Source organism: Grus americana, chromosome 5, assembly GCF_028858705.1.
Source record: "Grus americana isolate bGruAme1 chromosome 5, bGruAme1.mat, whole genome shotgun sequence".
Taxonomy (NCBI): Eukaryota; Metazoa; Chordata; class Aves; order Gruiformes; family Gruidae; genus Grus; species Grus americana.
In genome coordinates, this window is record NC_072856.1 from 20,750,534 (window position 1) to 20,767,343 (window position 16,810).

The 16,810-nt window shown below is 48.3% G+C and overlaps 1 protein-coding gene across 9 annotated transcripts; it reads left to right on the top strand.

Moving 5' to 3' along the window:
• The first annotated feature begins 367 nt into the window (after positions 1–367).
• On the top strand, positions 368–14,245 carry RNH1 (ribonuclease/angiogenin inhibitor 1). 9 transcript variants are annotated; one of them, XM_054827779.1, is made up of 10 exons: positions 368–430; positions 4,005–4,110; positions 5,847–6,017; positions 7,773–7,943; positions 8,609–8,779; positions 9,655–9,825; positions 10,326–10,496; positions 11,426–11,596; positions 12,852–13,022; positions 13,451–14,245. In XM_054827779.1, the coding sequence occupies exons 2-10, from the start codon at positions 4,025–4,027 to the stop codon at positions 13,536–13,538; spliced, it is 1,371 nt and encodes a 456-aa protein (XP_054683754.1). In that variant the 5' UTR covers positions 368–430; positions 4,005–4,024; the 3' UTR covers positions 13,539–14,245. The 9 variants fall into 9 exon arrangements, with proteins under 9 accessions (XP_054683754.1, XP_054683756.1, XP_054683753.1 ...); XM_054827781.1 differs by lacking the exon at positions 368–430 and adding an exon at positions 1,389–1,411; XM_054827778.1 differs by lacking the exon at positions 368–430 and adding an exon at positions 2,256–2,326.
• Positions 14,246–16,810: the final 2,565 nt, after the last annotated feature.

Consider the following 16,810-nt stretch of genomic DNA (forward strand, 5'->3'; position numbering starts at 1 on the left):
GCTCAGTATCACTCCCCATCCCGGCAGGACAGGGCTTGCCTGAGGAATGAAGAAACTATTTGCAAACTCCAGCATCTCTATCCACACTTGGTGGCCTCATTTTTTGATGGATCCTTCAATGGCAACTACTCCCTTGCTCTGGGCTAAACCCTGGCGAGTGGCTACATGAAGAAGTTAAAGCTGCCTCTACAGTCATCAGGTTTTGAGGGATGTTTGCATTATCACTAAGCCAGGTACAATAGTGTACAGAGTGCAGCTCCACAAGGCCCTGAAGAGCTGCCCTGGGAGGAAAAAAGCCGTCACAACCCAAAACTGCTTTCCTCCCTCTAGCAGGCACCATGTGTACAACAGCAGAGGTTGCGTAGTAACGGCAGCAGGAAGGCGTCAGCTCTGCCCTCCTTGCTCCCTGCAGAGCGCCGAAAAGAGCAAGGTACGTATCAGCAGCAAAAATGGGCTCTTAAACTCCCTAAACTTTCCCTTCTGCTTAGCGGGGAGGAGCACGTAGCAATTTTGAAGTTGTACACCGCAGAGGCTGCTTTGTAGGCAACAGCTGGTTGTGCTTAATAGAACTGTTGTGTGAGACAGGGGGATGGGAACAGGGTGTTTGGAGGAAGAAGAGACAGGAGGAGAAGCTAAAATTTTGGGGGGGGAGGAAGGGGTGCGACTCAGTATGTTGCCTAGAACGCCCTCAGGACTTCAAAACCTTTCTTTGCTCTGTCTTGTGAAAGTCTGAATGAGCTTTTACTGGGGCTAAAAGTACTGGGAAACAATAGGGGGACAGGGAGTAGCTGGCTGCCGGAGGAGGAACAAGCTGAGCGATGACGAATGCTTCCCAGCACTGGCCAGGCACTGGCACCCAGGCTCTGGCATGGGACGGATGCGCAGGCAAGCTGGGGGTCACAGGGGTCGGGTGGGTGCAGTGGCACAGTGAAAGCCTGGGGAGGGCAACAGTCATCACAGCAGCAAAACTCCAACGCGCCCATCCTCCATTGCTCTCACAGCTTCATTTAAAGCAGCTTAGAGGGGAGGCCTTTATGCCGGCGAGGTGCCACTTGTCTGCTTGTCAACGTCTTGTGCTGAGAGAGACAGAACACCAGAGAAGATGCATCATGGATAAGACTGGTGAAAGGGGTGGAGAAGGGGCACATCCCAGGCCCTCCAAGCTGGCCCCCATACGCAGCTGGCTGGCAAGCTGGAAGTCAGGGGACTAATTCCACTGAGGAATGGATATTTTTGTTGTCGTTTCCAGTTCAAACAGTTTGCAGTTCTGACCTCCCTGGGGCAGTACAAGGGGGTTCCTGTCTCCCCTGGCCAAGCCCCCCACCATCTTGTCTCTCCTCTTGGTGACCTGCATGCATCCCCATTGCGTTCTGGGTCCCAGCATGAGGCAGGGGTTGTCCTCCCTGCTCAGGTGGGACACCTTCCAATTTAACGTTTGATCCTCCCACCCCTTGCGCATCCCCTCTCCTGTCTTGTTTCCTGCCTATCCCAGTGCTCCTGCTCAGGGGGGGAGATGGGTGGATGGAAAAAAGGGGCAACAGGGGAGGGGGAAAAAGGAAAAGGGAAGAAAAAGAGGAGGAAAAGAGGGAAGTGGAGAAGATGAAAAAAGGGAAGAAAGGGAAAGAGGAGAGAAAGGGGAGGAGGGCAGAAGGGTGGAAAAGGAACAAGAGGGAAGGGGGAAAGAAGGGAGGAGGAGAAAAAGGAGAGAAAAGGGAAGTGGGGAGAGAAGAAAAAGAGGGAAGGAAGGGAGAAAGAGGGGAGGAAAAAGAAGGCAGTGAGGGGAGGAAAAAGAAGGCAGTGGGGAGAACACAGGAAAAAGAGAAGGGGAAGGTGAGAAGGGGAAAAGAGAGGAAAAGGAAGAAAGTGAGGAGAACATAGGGAAAAGAGGGGAAGAAGAGGATATGGAGGAAGTAGATGAAGAGGGGAGGAGAGAAGGAGGGAGGAAAAAGGGAAAAGAGGAGAAGGGAGAAGGAAGAAAAAAGGGAGGAAGAGGGAAGCAGGGAGAAGTCAGGAAAAATGGGGGGACGGTAAGGGGGAAAAGAGAGGGGAAAGGGGGAGAAGCAGCAGAGAGGGCAGGAAAAACGGGAGGGAGGGGGAAGAGGCAGGGAAAAGAGGGAGAAAGGGGAAAGAGGAAAAGGGGGGGGAGAAAGGGAAAAAAGGAAGACGTGCACAGATCCCAGTCCGCCCCGCACAGTTCCCACTCCGCCCCGCACAGTTCCCACTCCGCCCCGCACAGTTCCGTGCTGCCGCGCCCGTCCCGCGGGGAGGAGCTGGGGAGGAGCCGGGGCCGGGCGGGCGGTGGCGGCTGCGCGCAGGCGGAGCGGAGGTAGGAGCGGAGGGCTGGGGTTGGGGGCGGGGAAGGGAAGGGAAGGAAAGGAAAGTCGGGCGAGTTCTGGCGTTAAGCGTTGACTGCGGTGCAAGGAATGGCGGGAGGAGGACAGCTTGTGGGCACAGAAGGTGGCTGCCTGCGGCAGAGTGGCCAGGCGAGGAGCAGCCGCGATGGCGGGTGTGCACGCGGGGGTAGGACCGAGTTTGCAGGAAGGTGCGGAGCTTAGGGGGGGAAAGCAACTCTTTTTTGATCTGAGGGAGGTAAAAGAGGGAAAAAAATACAGTGAACAAATTCGGGAGGTGTTTGCTAAGTTATGTAATTGGTTTCCTTTGCGCTGTTCTGTCACTGTTTTGGGTCGGCACTGATTTTTAATACCACGCGACTCAAGCCCCTTTACACGTGGGGCTGTGATGTGAACCCACTGAGGACGGGGTCCGTGACTTCCAATAGCGCTTTGCTTTGGGTTTGAAAGGAGGGCCAAGTACGTCCATGAGCTCTGCTAACGCTGCGCTCGCTGTCCTGGCTTCCTTCGCGTGATTTCGGAGTACGTACTCGGCACCTCCCTCCTCTCGTGGCACTTCCTGTCCCGACGTGGATGAGGGATCTATTGTGGGTGAGGGATTTGTGTGTTCTGATACCGAGCTCGCCTCTGTGACAAGGCCAGTTTGGAATACTGTTGATTTTATGGTAGCAGGAGGTGACTGAGATGGGCGAAGACAGTGTAGAACTGCTGTAACGCCTGGTGGGGGTTTTTTGCTGTTCACATTCCAATGTGATAGCTCAGGAGTTTTTGTTTTTTTGTTTTTTTTTTAACAAATACTCTGTAGTCTGAGTCATGTTAGCAAAGCCAAGACACCAAGACCGCATTTTGTCAGCTACTGGAGTGCTGCCTTTAATACTATCCTTTGTAGACTCAGCCTAGAGCTCAGCTGTTGGCCTTGGCATATTTTTGTGCATGCTAGAGCTGCTCTGCACGGTGCTGTGTTTACATCAGTTCAGAAATGCAGTTTGGAGAGCAAAAAAAATTCTTGCTTACCAGCTTCTCTGTACTTGGCCTTGCCCAACCAGAGTGACCTTTCAAAGCCTGGATATGAAATCGTGGAGGAGCGCTTCTCCCATCTGCCTAGGTTGCACCTCTCACATACAGACATGTGGCCAGCAGGATTTTTAATCTAAGCCCAGGCAGTTCTCATGCTCATCTTCCTCATTCTCTCTAAAGTACCCTAATTTTAAGTATAGCTCAAGGTCCCACAATCCGTCAGGTGTGCCACACTGGTAATACTCAGCGGCTGTGTGGCTCAGTAGTACAATAGTGAGAGAGCAGCACTGGTGCCTCTAAAAAGTTTGTTCTGGTTAAGCTCCCTTGGAAGGCGAGCATCTTACTCTCGTGCAGGCAGCCTTCAGATAACAAGCTGTTGCCATATTTCTCCAGGATCTGTGTGCTTTTTTGCCTCTTGGAGGAGGGCCTTGCCGAATCCCAGACAAAACCACTCCAATGCTGCTGGCTCCTACTGGTGCTTGCAGCGGGCTGGAGTTGGTAAAACACAATCTGTCCTCTTTGCACAGTGTAACTCATGGCTGAGAGCTGGGGGGCGAGGTGGCTGAAGAGCATTGTTGTTTTTTAGTCAACAAAAAAATAAGTTTGATTTTTTAAAATTTTTTTTTTAATTTGCAGATATTAAGTCAACTGTTAAAATGGAGCTTGACATCCAGTGTGAGGAGATGAGCCCATCTAGATGGGCTGAACTTCTGTCCGCAATGAAATCCTGCAAATCCATCAGGTAGTAACTAGTTGCATATCATCTCTTCTAAGTAACAACTGTTGTGTTTCTCTCCTCTGTTTTTCAGCTGCAGAAGTGTTGACCTGTGACTTAGAAATTGCACAGTAACAGAAATGATTCTACCTATTTTTATTCAGAAATTTAATTTAAAGGCCTCTTGCAAAGTTTTTTTTCAACTCCAGATAAGCATCCTTTGGTATGAAGAAATGCTCTTCTTGTTCTATGACGTGCCATGGAATTCAGCTGGATAATGTGGTTATCTAAACGTTTGACTGCTGTTTTGGTAATTCTTTGTCTTTCTCTTTCTCACCTAAGAGAAGGAAGATGTCTCTCTCTGCTCATTAGGTTGTACGTTTTCTGGGCTGCAGGTCAGATGCTCTCAAGATGAGGCTTTGGGCAACCTGGTCTCATGGAGGGTGTCCCTGCCCGTGGCAGGGGAGTTGGAACAAGATGATCTTTGAGGTCCCTTCCAACCCAAACCGTTCTATGATTCTATGAAATAACTGTTGCTTAATAGTTACAGGCAAGCAACATGCCATCAATTCTTAATTCTTCATTTGGCCTTTAAAAGTACCTGCCTTGTGTGTTGAGCAAACCAGTGTGAGGGAACCATCTCCTGGAGTATAAGCTGTAGGAAAGGGTTCAGAAAAGTTGTTTCTGCACTCTTCCCCCTCTTCTGGTTGGGAATTCACACCCCATGGGCTAGCACCATCTTGCTTGGGCTGAAGAGGGTGGGCTGCATCAAGTCAGTGGTGGCTTGGAGGAGGTCAGGCAGGTTGAAGGTGACTTGCTTTTGTTTTGCAAAGGAGCTTTTTGCAGGCAAGCTTCATGGCCCTGACCTTGACTTCCTAAGGTAAGCCTTGGGTGGCAGAAGGCAGTGGGATGGTTGTCTCCTGGGCAGAGGCTGGGCTGCTCATGATATAGTGAATGAGAGCGGCTGCAGCAGGGATTGTTAAATGGTGTTGAACATGATCCCATTGGGAGCCAAGTCTTCTTGCTGGAGGGAGGGAAGGAGAAGAGGAGAGCCTCTGTTTTCATAGTGTTGTCTAAGGAGAAATGACCAGGCAACTTTTTGCAGTCCTGGCTGTGGCTGTGCCTGGGGCTGTAGGGTTCTTCATGACGTCTTCCTTTTGCCCGATGTCGTTTCTACCTCCCTGTCTGTCCTGGGCTCCCGATCCTTTCCTTGGCTCTCCTTCCAAATCAACTCTCCTCCATCAATTTAGCAACAATTAGGAAAATGCTGATGTCCAGTGGGAGAAGTTACTGCCATGCTGCAAACTCGCAGTTTGTGTACTGCCAGAGATGGTGCAGACTGGCTTGACTCACTGACCAAACTGCCGATGGGTGTTTCTGGGGCTGGCTGGTCTCCATGCAGAACCAGTCTGACAGCCTGTAAGCTGGCCTCTGCTTAGACATGGCTTCAGACACCAGGTAGTTTGTTGCTACCAATGTGGTGCATCCTCCATCTGAAGCCCTGCCAAGGGCGGATGACTTGAGTCACATGCCATCTTCTGTGCAGTATGGAGGAGGTCCATGGCTTGGGGAACTTGTCTCCCTGTAGAGAGAGCATGTCTTGGTTTGGGCCACACATCGCCCAACAGATCATATGCATGTGGAGGCGTCCCAGGGACTGCAGAGGAGTAAATCGTCCACTTTGTTTTCACAAGGAATGCTCCAGCCAGGGAGAACAGAGCAACCCTGAAGACTAAAGTGCTTCTTCTCTCCTTCTCTTTCAGGTTGGATGACTGCAATCTCTCCAGCAGTAACTGTGAGGATCTCTCCTCCATCATCAATACGAATCCGTCCCTCACAGAACTGAAGCTGAACAATAATGAACTGGGAGATGCAGGCATTGAATACCTGTGTAAAGGGTTGCTGACACCAAGCTGTAGCCTACAGAAGTTATGGTAAAGCACCATTGATTGTCTTGCAGTCTGCCGCAGGTGAAATCATGAGGCAAACTAGCATATGATGGTAGTAAGAGCCATGCCGATGCACCTCAGCAATTACCTAGGTCAGATGCTTGGAAAACCCCAGAAGATTTTTTTTTTTTTAATTTAAAGTGGTATATTTATTGGAAGACTCCAGCTCATCAATCTGTGTTCCTTTGTCTTCCAGCACCAAGGGAAGCACAGGTAGGGTTTTCCCAGCCAAGCTAAGGCTTTCTGGAGGCTTTCTTTAGAAGAGGTAGTAGATCTTCCCCTGGCCTAGGCAGCTGGATTATCTGTTTAGGCCCCTTTAAACAAAAGGCTGACCACAGAGGGCCCCACTCTGCCATTATCACATACCTGACATTTTCACAAATGCATTTTTCAGAGGGCTCTTCTGCCCGTTGTAAGCATTTAGCACCTGGTCCAGTTTGCTCGCTCCTTTCTCTACGAGTTAAGCAGAAGGGTGTTCTTGTGACCCTTGGTGTTTCAAGAGCTGTCAGTCTTTCTGCACTCTACCAGACTGGCTCTGCCTCAAGCCTCGTCTTCTCAGCTGGGCAGGGCCAGCTTGGTTCAAAGACAGCATGTTTTGCAGGGGCACCAGCACCACCTTAGAGCATTAGTGGGCTTCCCTCAGCAGCCATAGTGCAGGTGCTTTAGAGCCAGCGGCTGCTGCCCCTGCTCCTCAGTGGCGCTCAAAGAGATGCTACTTTCTCTGTCCAGCGTCTCTTCTGCAGGGTACTGGGCTCCTGAGGTGGGTCTAACATCTTCATGACACTACTTTGTAAAGATCATTTGCCTTTTAGATCAGATATGCCTGCTTCAAAGTCTTTGTGCCCCCTGCAATGAAGACTCACTGACAAATAGAAGGAAAGTTGACTGTGAAGCTAGTCAAACTGCAACTTTCTGATGGGCCTTCAAGAAATAACTGTGATTCTCTACTGGAAGACTAACACAAGTAATTTTTCAGAGAGTTTGTCCTCAGCTTCAAACTTCTCCACATGCTCAAGTAACAGCTTGGATTAGCCTGTTTCAGTTCTGTAGAAACATAACTGGCCATTTTTGGGGTTTTGGTAAGGTGCCTTAAGGAATAAAAGGGCAACCAAACCCAAGTCAAACTTAGTACCACCATGCACAACACCTCTCCGTTGCCAGAAAGTCTTGTGCAGTAACTCTATAAACACCCCATAGCAATATCAGCGCAGTTCCTATGCTACTTCTTCCAGCCTGAGTGCTGAAGGATCAGCTTCATAGATCCTCCTTGTAGTATACCATTAAACTTCTAAATGATATCCAGGGATTTAAGCCAAGTTGGATGAGATTTTTACTTGTAGCTACTCTGGATCGCATTTCCAGAGGGGGCAAGAAATCATATAATGACATTGCTTTATCTGGGATATGCCTCGTGATGATTAGAACGCTTCTATAAAGCAGCTGTGGTGCTGCTTAATGTAGGGTGGATCCTTCTCCTAGAGGTGCTATATGAGCGATTACACTGAAGGAAGCATGGGAGCTATTGTTCATGCTACAAGTATAGTACTAGCTGATAAAATATTTTGGCACGCCTGTGAAATAGCAGCATTAACCTGGACATACCGCTTTCTAGAGGGTTATGCACTGTCAGTGCCATGGTGTCCTTTCCAAGCTCAAACCTCAGCGGATGCACCTCTCTGAGAAGAGGCTCTGTAATTCTGGGAGTGCATTTCCCTTACCCCAGTTGCATCTCTCCTTCAGGCTGCAAAACTGCAATCTGACGAGTGCCAGCTGTGAGACTCTCCGCTCTGTCCTCAGTGCACAGCCGTCCCTGACAGAGCTGCATGTAGGTGATAACAAACTGGGAACTGCTGGAGTGAAGGTGCTGTGTCAAGGGATGATGAACCCCAACTGTAAGCTGCAGAAGCTGCAGTAAGTAGTCACCGGGCTTTTTTGGTCATCAAACAGGTCATGCTTGTTTTTACCTTGAGACAAGCAGGAGTTTTGTTGCCAGATGTGGATTTCTTCCTGTTTTATCTGAAATTGCGTCATGCTTATTCATGCTGGTAGGTCTTGTGGGTTTGTAAGAGCTGGGTGTCTATTCCCATAGGCTTTGTTTAGCCCTCCTGGCAGTGGTGGCTGTTAAGGCAGGACCTCTCAGACGCCCAGGGAAAGTCTGATTGTGCTGCACTTGGTCCTTGTTTTATGGCTGAGCGCGACCCAGATCTATTCGCAGCCCCCTGCTCCTCCTGGAAAGGCTCGATGGCGAGGCTGCGTGGTGTGTTGCAATGTGAAACTCGGTCGTGTGTTCCAGGGCAGCCTGTGCATTGGAGGACTAGTGTAAAAGTGGGGTGGGTAATTAGTCTTCCTAGGGTCCCCTGAGATCTAGTTTAAGAATTAATGCTTCTTGAAATGAGCAGGGAGATGCTGTTAAAACTCTTACAGTTATTTATATTTTCATGTGCTGCCTGGTCTCAACTCGTGTTGGCGTGTTTTCTGCCCTGGCTAACACACACTTTGCCCAGCTGATGTCTTGTGGGTAGTGGGATGTGGTGAAGACAGTTGTTTTTTCCCCTGGATTTCTTTTCTTCTCACAGGCTGGAGTATTGCGAACTCACAGCTGATATCGTGGAAGCTCTCAATGCCGCTTTGCAAAGCAAGCCCACCCTGAAGGAGCTCAGCCTGAGTAACAACACGCTGGGAGATACAGCTGTAAAGCAGCTGTGCCGGGGACTGGTGGAGGCAAGCTGCAACCTAGAGTTACTACAGTAAGGAAAAGCTGGTCATCTCCAACTGCAACTAGTCCTGCTATTAGTCATGCCATCCATAAGACAGGAAAAATTGCCAGGAATGCTTGAAATTCAGGCCGCATTTCTTGCTGGCTCAGATTTCTGTAACTGGAAGCTGCGGGCAAATGTCTGGGGCTTTCAGTTTTGGGGGTTTTTGACTCTTTTTTTTTTTTTTTTTTTTTTTTTTTTTAGCATGTGATTCTGAGCTCACTCTCATGCCTGTTGGTACAGTGTGAGCATGTACCCCAGGTTAAACCTACAATTACAAGGGGTGACTGCTCACCAGTATCTTGAGAGCAGAGAAGCAGTTGCCCTTGGTGGCTCCAGTTCTTACCCCTGAATTACCAGCCAACTGACTATATTTATTCAGATCCCTTTTTTTGCTTCAAAACAGAGATGCTGGATTTGGCCTCATGTCTGGGGTAAAGCCCGTTGAAGGGGTTTGGGAGATAAGCATGATTCATTTTATCTTGCCCCTGTGCTTCAGCAGGGTTTGACTGCCAGGGACTCACTGTGTGATACAGCCAAAGGTTCCTCCTAAAAAGGACAGTTGATACAAAGGGAGAATTTGGCAAAAACAATTCTTGCATTAATGGATGTGAGTGGCTGGGTCAGTAAAAGTGCCCTGCAGCCTTGCAGAGTGCCAGAGCAGCACGTTGCCTCACCCAGAGCCTGTCTAGGATACCTGTATCATCTGTGAGCCTTGCAGGGTCTAGCAACGCCCAGCTGAGCTGCACTGGTTTGCAGCAAGGAACCAGCCCATAGCCCCCTTTTCAGTCTGAACTGGGGGTGTTGGGACGTATCGAACACAGCGTGTCTGGAGCAGCAACTCCCAACTGTGCTTTTTTCTGCAGCCTGGAGAACTGTGGCATAACCAGCGATAGCTGTCGGGAGATTAGTGCTGTTCTCAGTAACAAGTCATCACTGATAGATCTCTCTGTGGGGGATAACAAGATCGGGGACTCCGGTCTGGCTCTGCTGTGCCAGGGACTGATGCATCCTAACTGCAAAATCCAGAAACTATGGTAAGGCTATGCAGAGGTTACTTAAATCCCTCTTGCAGCCTCTGAGCTATCTACGTGCTGCTGCTGGTTTGCTCCTAAACAGAAAGTTTCTCAGCTACACCCCCTAGTGAAACATGAATGTGTCTGCTGCAAATTAAGTTACTTCTCAAAACTGGGTGGAGGACACTGTGAACAAGTAGGACAGCACTGGAATCACTTGGATCAAATTCTGGGAAGAGGGTAAATGGAAGTTTGTGATGGTGTTGTCTCGACTTCCTGTTGAGTTATCTGTCTATTAGAATTGCATGTTCCTATTTCTTTTTTTTGGCTTACAAACAGAGCTTTCGGTGCAACAGATGGAAAGTAAGGAGAGAGCTCTAAGTTATGATGCATGAATGGATTTTTTTAAAGGATAAAGACAATGAGGTGATGTAACCAGAAATTCAGAATACTAAAATAGGACTCTCTTTTCTAATCTAAGTGCTTCTTGGGGGAAAATAATATTTTGTTCTTCCCTGCAGGTTATGGGACTGTGATCTCACAAGTGCTAGCTGTAAAGATCTCTCCAGACTCATCAGTACAAAAGAGACCCTCACAGAGATCAGTCTGATAGACAATAACCTGAGAGACTTGGGGATGGAAATGCTGTGTCAGGCACTCAAGGATCCCAGATCTAAACTCCAGGAGCTATGGTGAGTTGCTGTCAAGTTTCACATACCCACTGCCTTCTTTGGAGACCTCACTGAAGAAAAATGTAGGTGAAGTAATGCCCACCAGATAGATCCTCGGTTGCGATGGTTCCATGAACAACTCATGCTAGTTGTTACCTAAAGGATTTAGACCTGCATAGCTAAAGGGATTTGTATTTCTAAAAGCATAGACACTTTAAAGATCTGCCCCATAGTCATCCTCTTTATAAGCAATATGAGACCAAGCATCACTTGCAGAGCTTCTGCCTAATATATTTTATTGTGCAACAAATGGCAGCTAAGAGACTTCTGAAGTTTGAAAGGCCTCATGTAATAGCAAAATGAGTGCTGTGATCAGATATCTCAGGTTTTCCACTGGATCCAAGCTCTCTCATGATGAGTCAAAAGAAGGCTGTAATGACATAAACCGTTCTCAGCATCCTCTTTGCTGACAGTGTTACCTTTTAGGCTGGGATGGACTGGTGTCACGTGGCTGGGAAAGGAAAATTGTTCTTTCACATAGAAGTTGAACAAGCACCACTTGAACTTTCCTGCATTGCAAGTCCAGCTCCTGCCCCCAGCTGGGTTCTTCCCCTGCCTTGGTGGCCTGGGAGTTGATGAGGTGTCTCAGGAGTGCATGGTGGAGCTGAGAGTGACTGTGAGAGCAGCTTCATCTCTGATTGTTCCTGTGCTTTATGGACAGGTGCCTTTCTAGGTGCAAGACTGACATCCCAAATATGAAGAGTGGGAGAGATGCTGCTTAGAAAGGATCAAGCAGACAGGGGGGTCGAGAGGAGTGCAGTGATTGTGGGAAGGCTTTGGTTCCTCTGTTCCCACTGTCCAGGCTCCTGTGAAGCAAATGTGAAGAAGTAAACAGTGCCTGATACTCTCTAGATCCCCCATGTAGATCTCATGTCACTTTTGCCTTGCAGGATTAGGGAGTGCGGGCTCACGACTGCTTGCTGCAAGGCTCTCAGCTCTGCTGTCAGCGTGAACAAGCACTTGAAAGTACTGCACATGGGCGAGAACAAGTTGGGAGATGCAGGTGTTGAACTCATGTGTGAAGGGCTGCTGCACCCCAACTGCAACATCCAGTCTCTGTGGTAAGGTGCACCCTCAGAAGTCATCTTCTCTCTTGCTGTGTTACCCTTCCAAGAACGGCGTGCAGAGAGGGGAAGATAGCACTAGATGGTAGCACGGTACTTTTTTGCTCACATGAAACAATTCACACCACAAAATGATGTTTAACTAGCCCGCTAGTAAGTAAACGGAAGCCACAAGTGCTTCCATGTATCCTGTCACTCATGGTATCTACAAGTACAGGCTGTCACCCATGCGACAGTGCATTTGTAGCTGTCCATAGGCGCTCTCCCAGGTGCGGAACTGAAAGTTCACAGTGCAGTGTACCTCAGGATGTAAAGCAAAGTGTGGGGAGGCTGGAGGGATCTTGCTGTGTTCTGCAAGCAGCTCGCTGTAGAGCTTCCTGTGCCCTTCTCTGAACTCGCCCACAGGGCCCCTCTCAGGTGGGACACAGATGGAGGAACTGCTGGGCAAGGTCTGGCGTGTTAATTCCCATGCCTGCCAGTCGCAGTACAAAGACTGCCTGAATTCACTGGTTGCCTCCTGCTTTCCATAGTCTCTATGGGTGCCAGCACAAGTGCTTGTCCAGCCTCACCAGTAGGAGCAGGAGGCCAGCTGGAGCATCACGTCCAGCCCTGTGGTGGGACTATACTTCCTCATCTGCTGGGCAGGCACAGAGTTCTGGGCTGATGTGGCTGTGGCCTGCGTGATGCTCGGGCCACCGTGCTTGTCTCCTCCACGCTGTTTGACAAAAGTTGGAGCTGTGCTTAAATGCCGAAGTCTCACAGTGAGTGAATTGAGCAGTTGACTTATGGGAGACATCAGTAAGACTTGAAGTCTCTGTCCAGAAAGACATGTTTGCTGACCAGTTAAAGCTACTTGATTCTCTGCTGTGAGGTCTCAGTTACCCTTTTTAGAGAGATGGTTGCAAGTCTCAAGTAATAAACTTTAGGGATGATTTATGATCAGTTTAAACCAAAGAGAAGATTATGCATGATGTTGAAGTTGGGAATATCTTCTTGGGGTTCCTTCTCCCCCTGTAGCCACACACTGTTAAGCTTTAGGGAGGACTTCTGGGTGTTCAGCAGTCACCATGAGGATGGCTGTCTCTGTGGGAAGACCACAGACCAGCCCCTGCAGATGTCTCGGAGATGCCAGCCTAATGGGGATCTATGGTCCATGCTAGGGATGTCCGCACCTGCTGCCCAAGTGTGGGCTGGTGGGCTGGTCTCTGGAGCCATTGCTTACTGCACTGGCCTCTCCATCCTGTCCTTGCAGGCTGGGTAACTGCGATCTCACGGCAGCCTGCTGTGCAACCCTCGCCACCGTCATGGCTACCAAGCAGTGCCTTACTGAGCTGGACCTGAGCTACAACTCTCTGGAAGATGAAGGCATCAGGAAGATCTGTGAGGCCTTGAGGAATCCCAGCTGCAACATGCAGCAGTTAATGTGAGAGATGTTTGTGATCCTGCTTGTGTTCCCCATGGCAGGTGGTGAGGTCTAGCGAGCTGGGGGGCTGCAGGGAGGGGGCTACAAGCACTGTCTCTCTAGGAATTACACCTGAGGGCAGCTGGTGACTCAGGGTGGGTCAAATGCCACTGCGTGTTGCAAAACACTCCTTGTCCCAAGTCATGTGACTGCAGTGTCTTGATCTGCTTTGGTCCATAGGGCCCAAGAACAAGGAGGAGGTGGTGCTAGGGAGGGAGTAATAGGGTCCTATGTTGTAAGGCATGTTTCTGGCTATTGGGTCAGAGTCTCCAACCTAGATGGGGCCCTTCCTGTTATATGATCTTCCCCTACCAGCCATTTGTGTGTCTTTCTCTTTCCTTAATGGGAGGATGATCACTAAACCATCCTGCCTTTTTGTTTGGTTGTAGTTTATATGACATTTTCTGGAGTTCTGAAGTGGATGATGAACTGAGAGCCCTGGAAGAGTCCAAGCCTGAAATGAAGATCATTTCATGAGTGGTGTCTGCCCGCAGAGCAACATCAAAGCAATGTCTTTTTCTTAATCTGAACTTTTTCATACATAAAGCTAATTAACTTAATAGAAAATTTGCTTGTACTGAAAACGTTTGTGGATTCCCTGAGTGGGTGTCCAGGAAGCTGATCAACCTGTACATCTCTGGATGTACTAACTCCAAGGCTTGTGAAAGCATTGTATGTTTTCACTGCAGCATTACTATCCTTGAAATAACCAATTACTGGGCATCTTCTACAAGTGGGTCTCTACCCTTTAGGAGTTCTTTAATCCTATAATCCCTTCTAATACATAAGGTCAGGGTTTAAAGAGAGCTCCTTTCCAAAGGCAGGAGGAGGACTACCTTTCTGTATTATTACTGGATGGTGCTTTTGCCAGGTCTCTGGGGAAGGATCTCCAAAAAAAAAAAACCCCAAATGTTTTTTGATCTAAAATGGAGCTCTCCCCTGCCTCTCCTTAGAAGAGTTCTTGGAAAAGCAGCAGTGGCCAAGGCACTAGAAAAGACAGAAATGAGCAGCTCTTCAGCTATGTAACTTCAAAATTGGTGTCCCCTGAAAAGTGATTTTCTTACAAATTTAGATGCTGTGTGCATTTCTGCTAGTACAGGAAATGATGAAATAGTTTGATGTGTTTGCTCTGGCAAGAGTGGTTCTACAGGAACTTTATTAAAGTCTGTTTGCAAATAATTAAATGCTTCATTTTTCTACTTATTAGAAAAGATTATCTGTATATTTCTCCTTTAAGACCAATCCATCAGTTCTGAACTACAATATTATTAATACCTTGGTTTGCATATTTGCTTTTGGTAAGTAAGTTCCTAGCTGAAGCATGTCAGGAGAAGATCTTAGTCAAAGCCTTCAGTGGACAGCAAGCCTAGAAAGCATTCCCCTGGTTTCAGGGGCCACTGGGGTTTTTTGCCCAGTCAGAGTTTTAATAAAATTTGTTCCAAGGGAAAATGCAGCTGTTGCATACCTAAAACACAAAAGAATTAATGTAGCTTTAAAAGTGCTGAAGACAAACCTGCCATTACCCTGGGGTGGCTTTGCAGGAGGAATGCTGAAAAAATCCCATTCCCTATCATCTCTTTCTAGAGCAGTGACTTGGTGTTGCGTTCACTTGCAAATCCTGCCTAGGCACCCAAGTTAAAGTGTTCTCCAGGCTTTGGCTTGTGATGCTCACATGTTCATCTCACAGAGGCTGTAACTGGCTTTTCTTTGACTTAACGAAAGCTTTGACACCTCTCAAATGGTGCCCAAGAAGTAGCTTACTTGTGTCTTCAGGCAGGTGTGAAGGATAGGATTTGGTTTTTCCTCAACACACATCTCTCTCGAGGCTGCCCAAAATGCTAAAAAAACCCCACTCCTTTTTGCTTCAAGAGCTATTTGGTCTTCCCCAGTGAGGGCAGAAGCAGTTCTGTGTTTAAAAACCTGTCCATCCTGAGGGGCTCTTATGTAGGCTTTTTTACATTTATGGTCTCCTGGACTTGGCCTGCATGGGCTCATTTTAGGCTGGGGGAGAAGATAGGGCTGAAGAGGGGCAAGAACACATGTAAAGGGAGTCACAAAAAATTGGGCATCTGGCTGGGTGTAAAGATGGCACTCTAAAAAAAAAAAATATTAGAAGTGGATTTCTGAGAGTACCTGGTGGGGGTAGAAGAGGATGTCTGGGAGAGAAGCAGAAGTACTCCTGGGCTTCTCCCAAAGCAGGTGGTGATCAGGCAAATTGAAGGCGAGGTAATTTGCAGGCAAATCCTCCTTCAGCTCCATCTAGCAATCAGGATGGACTGAGGACTGCGTCAACCAGAGTCAAACCTGGCCCAAACTAGCCAGCAGCCACGTGTCGGCAAGATGCGTTCCCTGCAGCATCCCCCATGCTGGCTACCCAGGGGGTGGCACTCTCCCCTCACGCTGCAGCACCAGACACTGCTGCTACTGGCCTCCAGCTCTGTGATGCCTAGAAAATGCCTCTTCTTCGTCTGCTGCAGGCAGAGGAGCACTGAGACGGGTCTGCCACCATGGCCCCACTGCAGGCGTTCAGCCCCTGATGGTGCGCTGCTACCTGGGGATAAACACCATGCCTGCCTTGGTTCCTGGAGTGGTTTTGCATTCCCTGCAAAAATGCAAGCAGGGTTTGGAAAGGTCTCTGCAGCACATGCCACTTGTCCAGTTACCAGCTTCAGCAAGAAAAACCACGGGAGCCTTATTTTGCCATCTCAATAAGCTCAGAGCGCCTCAGACCAGGCGAGCCCAGCAGAGCCCTGCAGGTCCACCCAGGATGGGGAGGAACCTGTGCACTCAGATCACGTGCTGTGCTTTAGGACAACGTGAAGTCTTGTGCTTGGCTCTAAAAACCAGCTATAAATCCTGGGATCCAGGAGCAAGCTACTGCAGCAAGAGACACTTGTGCTCATAAACAAGAGTCAAGCAAGGATTTGCATTCCTAAAAACTCATCTGGTTTTATTCATCTATTAGTTGGTCTAACTCACTTCCCTGACAAACCTTGTCACAACCGTGAACTTGGGAGAGTTGAAGGACAGATACGTTAGTTCCTGCATTTTAGACATGTGGGTCTTCACCATTTTAAGCTAAAAGGAATAGGCAGTAATTGAGTCACAAACCTTTCATGTGGACTAGATATTATGCTGGCAGTCAAAGCCTTGCTCATACCAAGTTGACAGCTGAAGCACCCAGCAGCTCCTGTGATGTTGTAGTCACATTCTGGTTCTCAGGGCAAATAGTTGGACCCACTCTACCGGTGGTATGCAAATACTTTCTACTAGCAAGGGTTGAGTTTCACCTAGTATAATGAAGCTTAAAGATAAAATTACACAGCCAAAGTAAAAGGTTAAGAGATCCAGGTATGACTTTCAGCTTTAAGCAAATACTAGAAGCTTAAAAACCATGCCTCTTGAGATCAAATAGCAGAGAACTTAAATCCAGAGAGAGCAGGTTTGTATTTTAGATATCAGTAACAGCAACAGTAGTTTAGAGGCATTAGAACTTCAGGTTTCTGCTAGTAGTTTAGGATTCTGCAATAAACTTAATTTTTCACTCATCACAGCATATGATCTCAAGAAGGGAGATCACAGTGTTCCTGTTAACGTCACCAGAAGCAGTTAAGCAAACATTCCTGGCCTTGCAAACAGGTTATATCCCAACTAAACCTGCTACTTTGCTTTGGAAGAGTGTCATGTCACAGCTGCCCTGGCATCCCTGATTGCTCTTTTGCTGCCTGGGCTTTTCCAGAAGGAGCTCC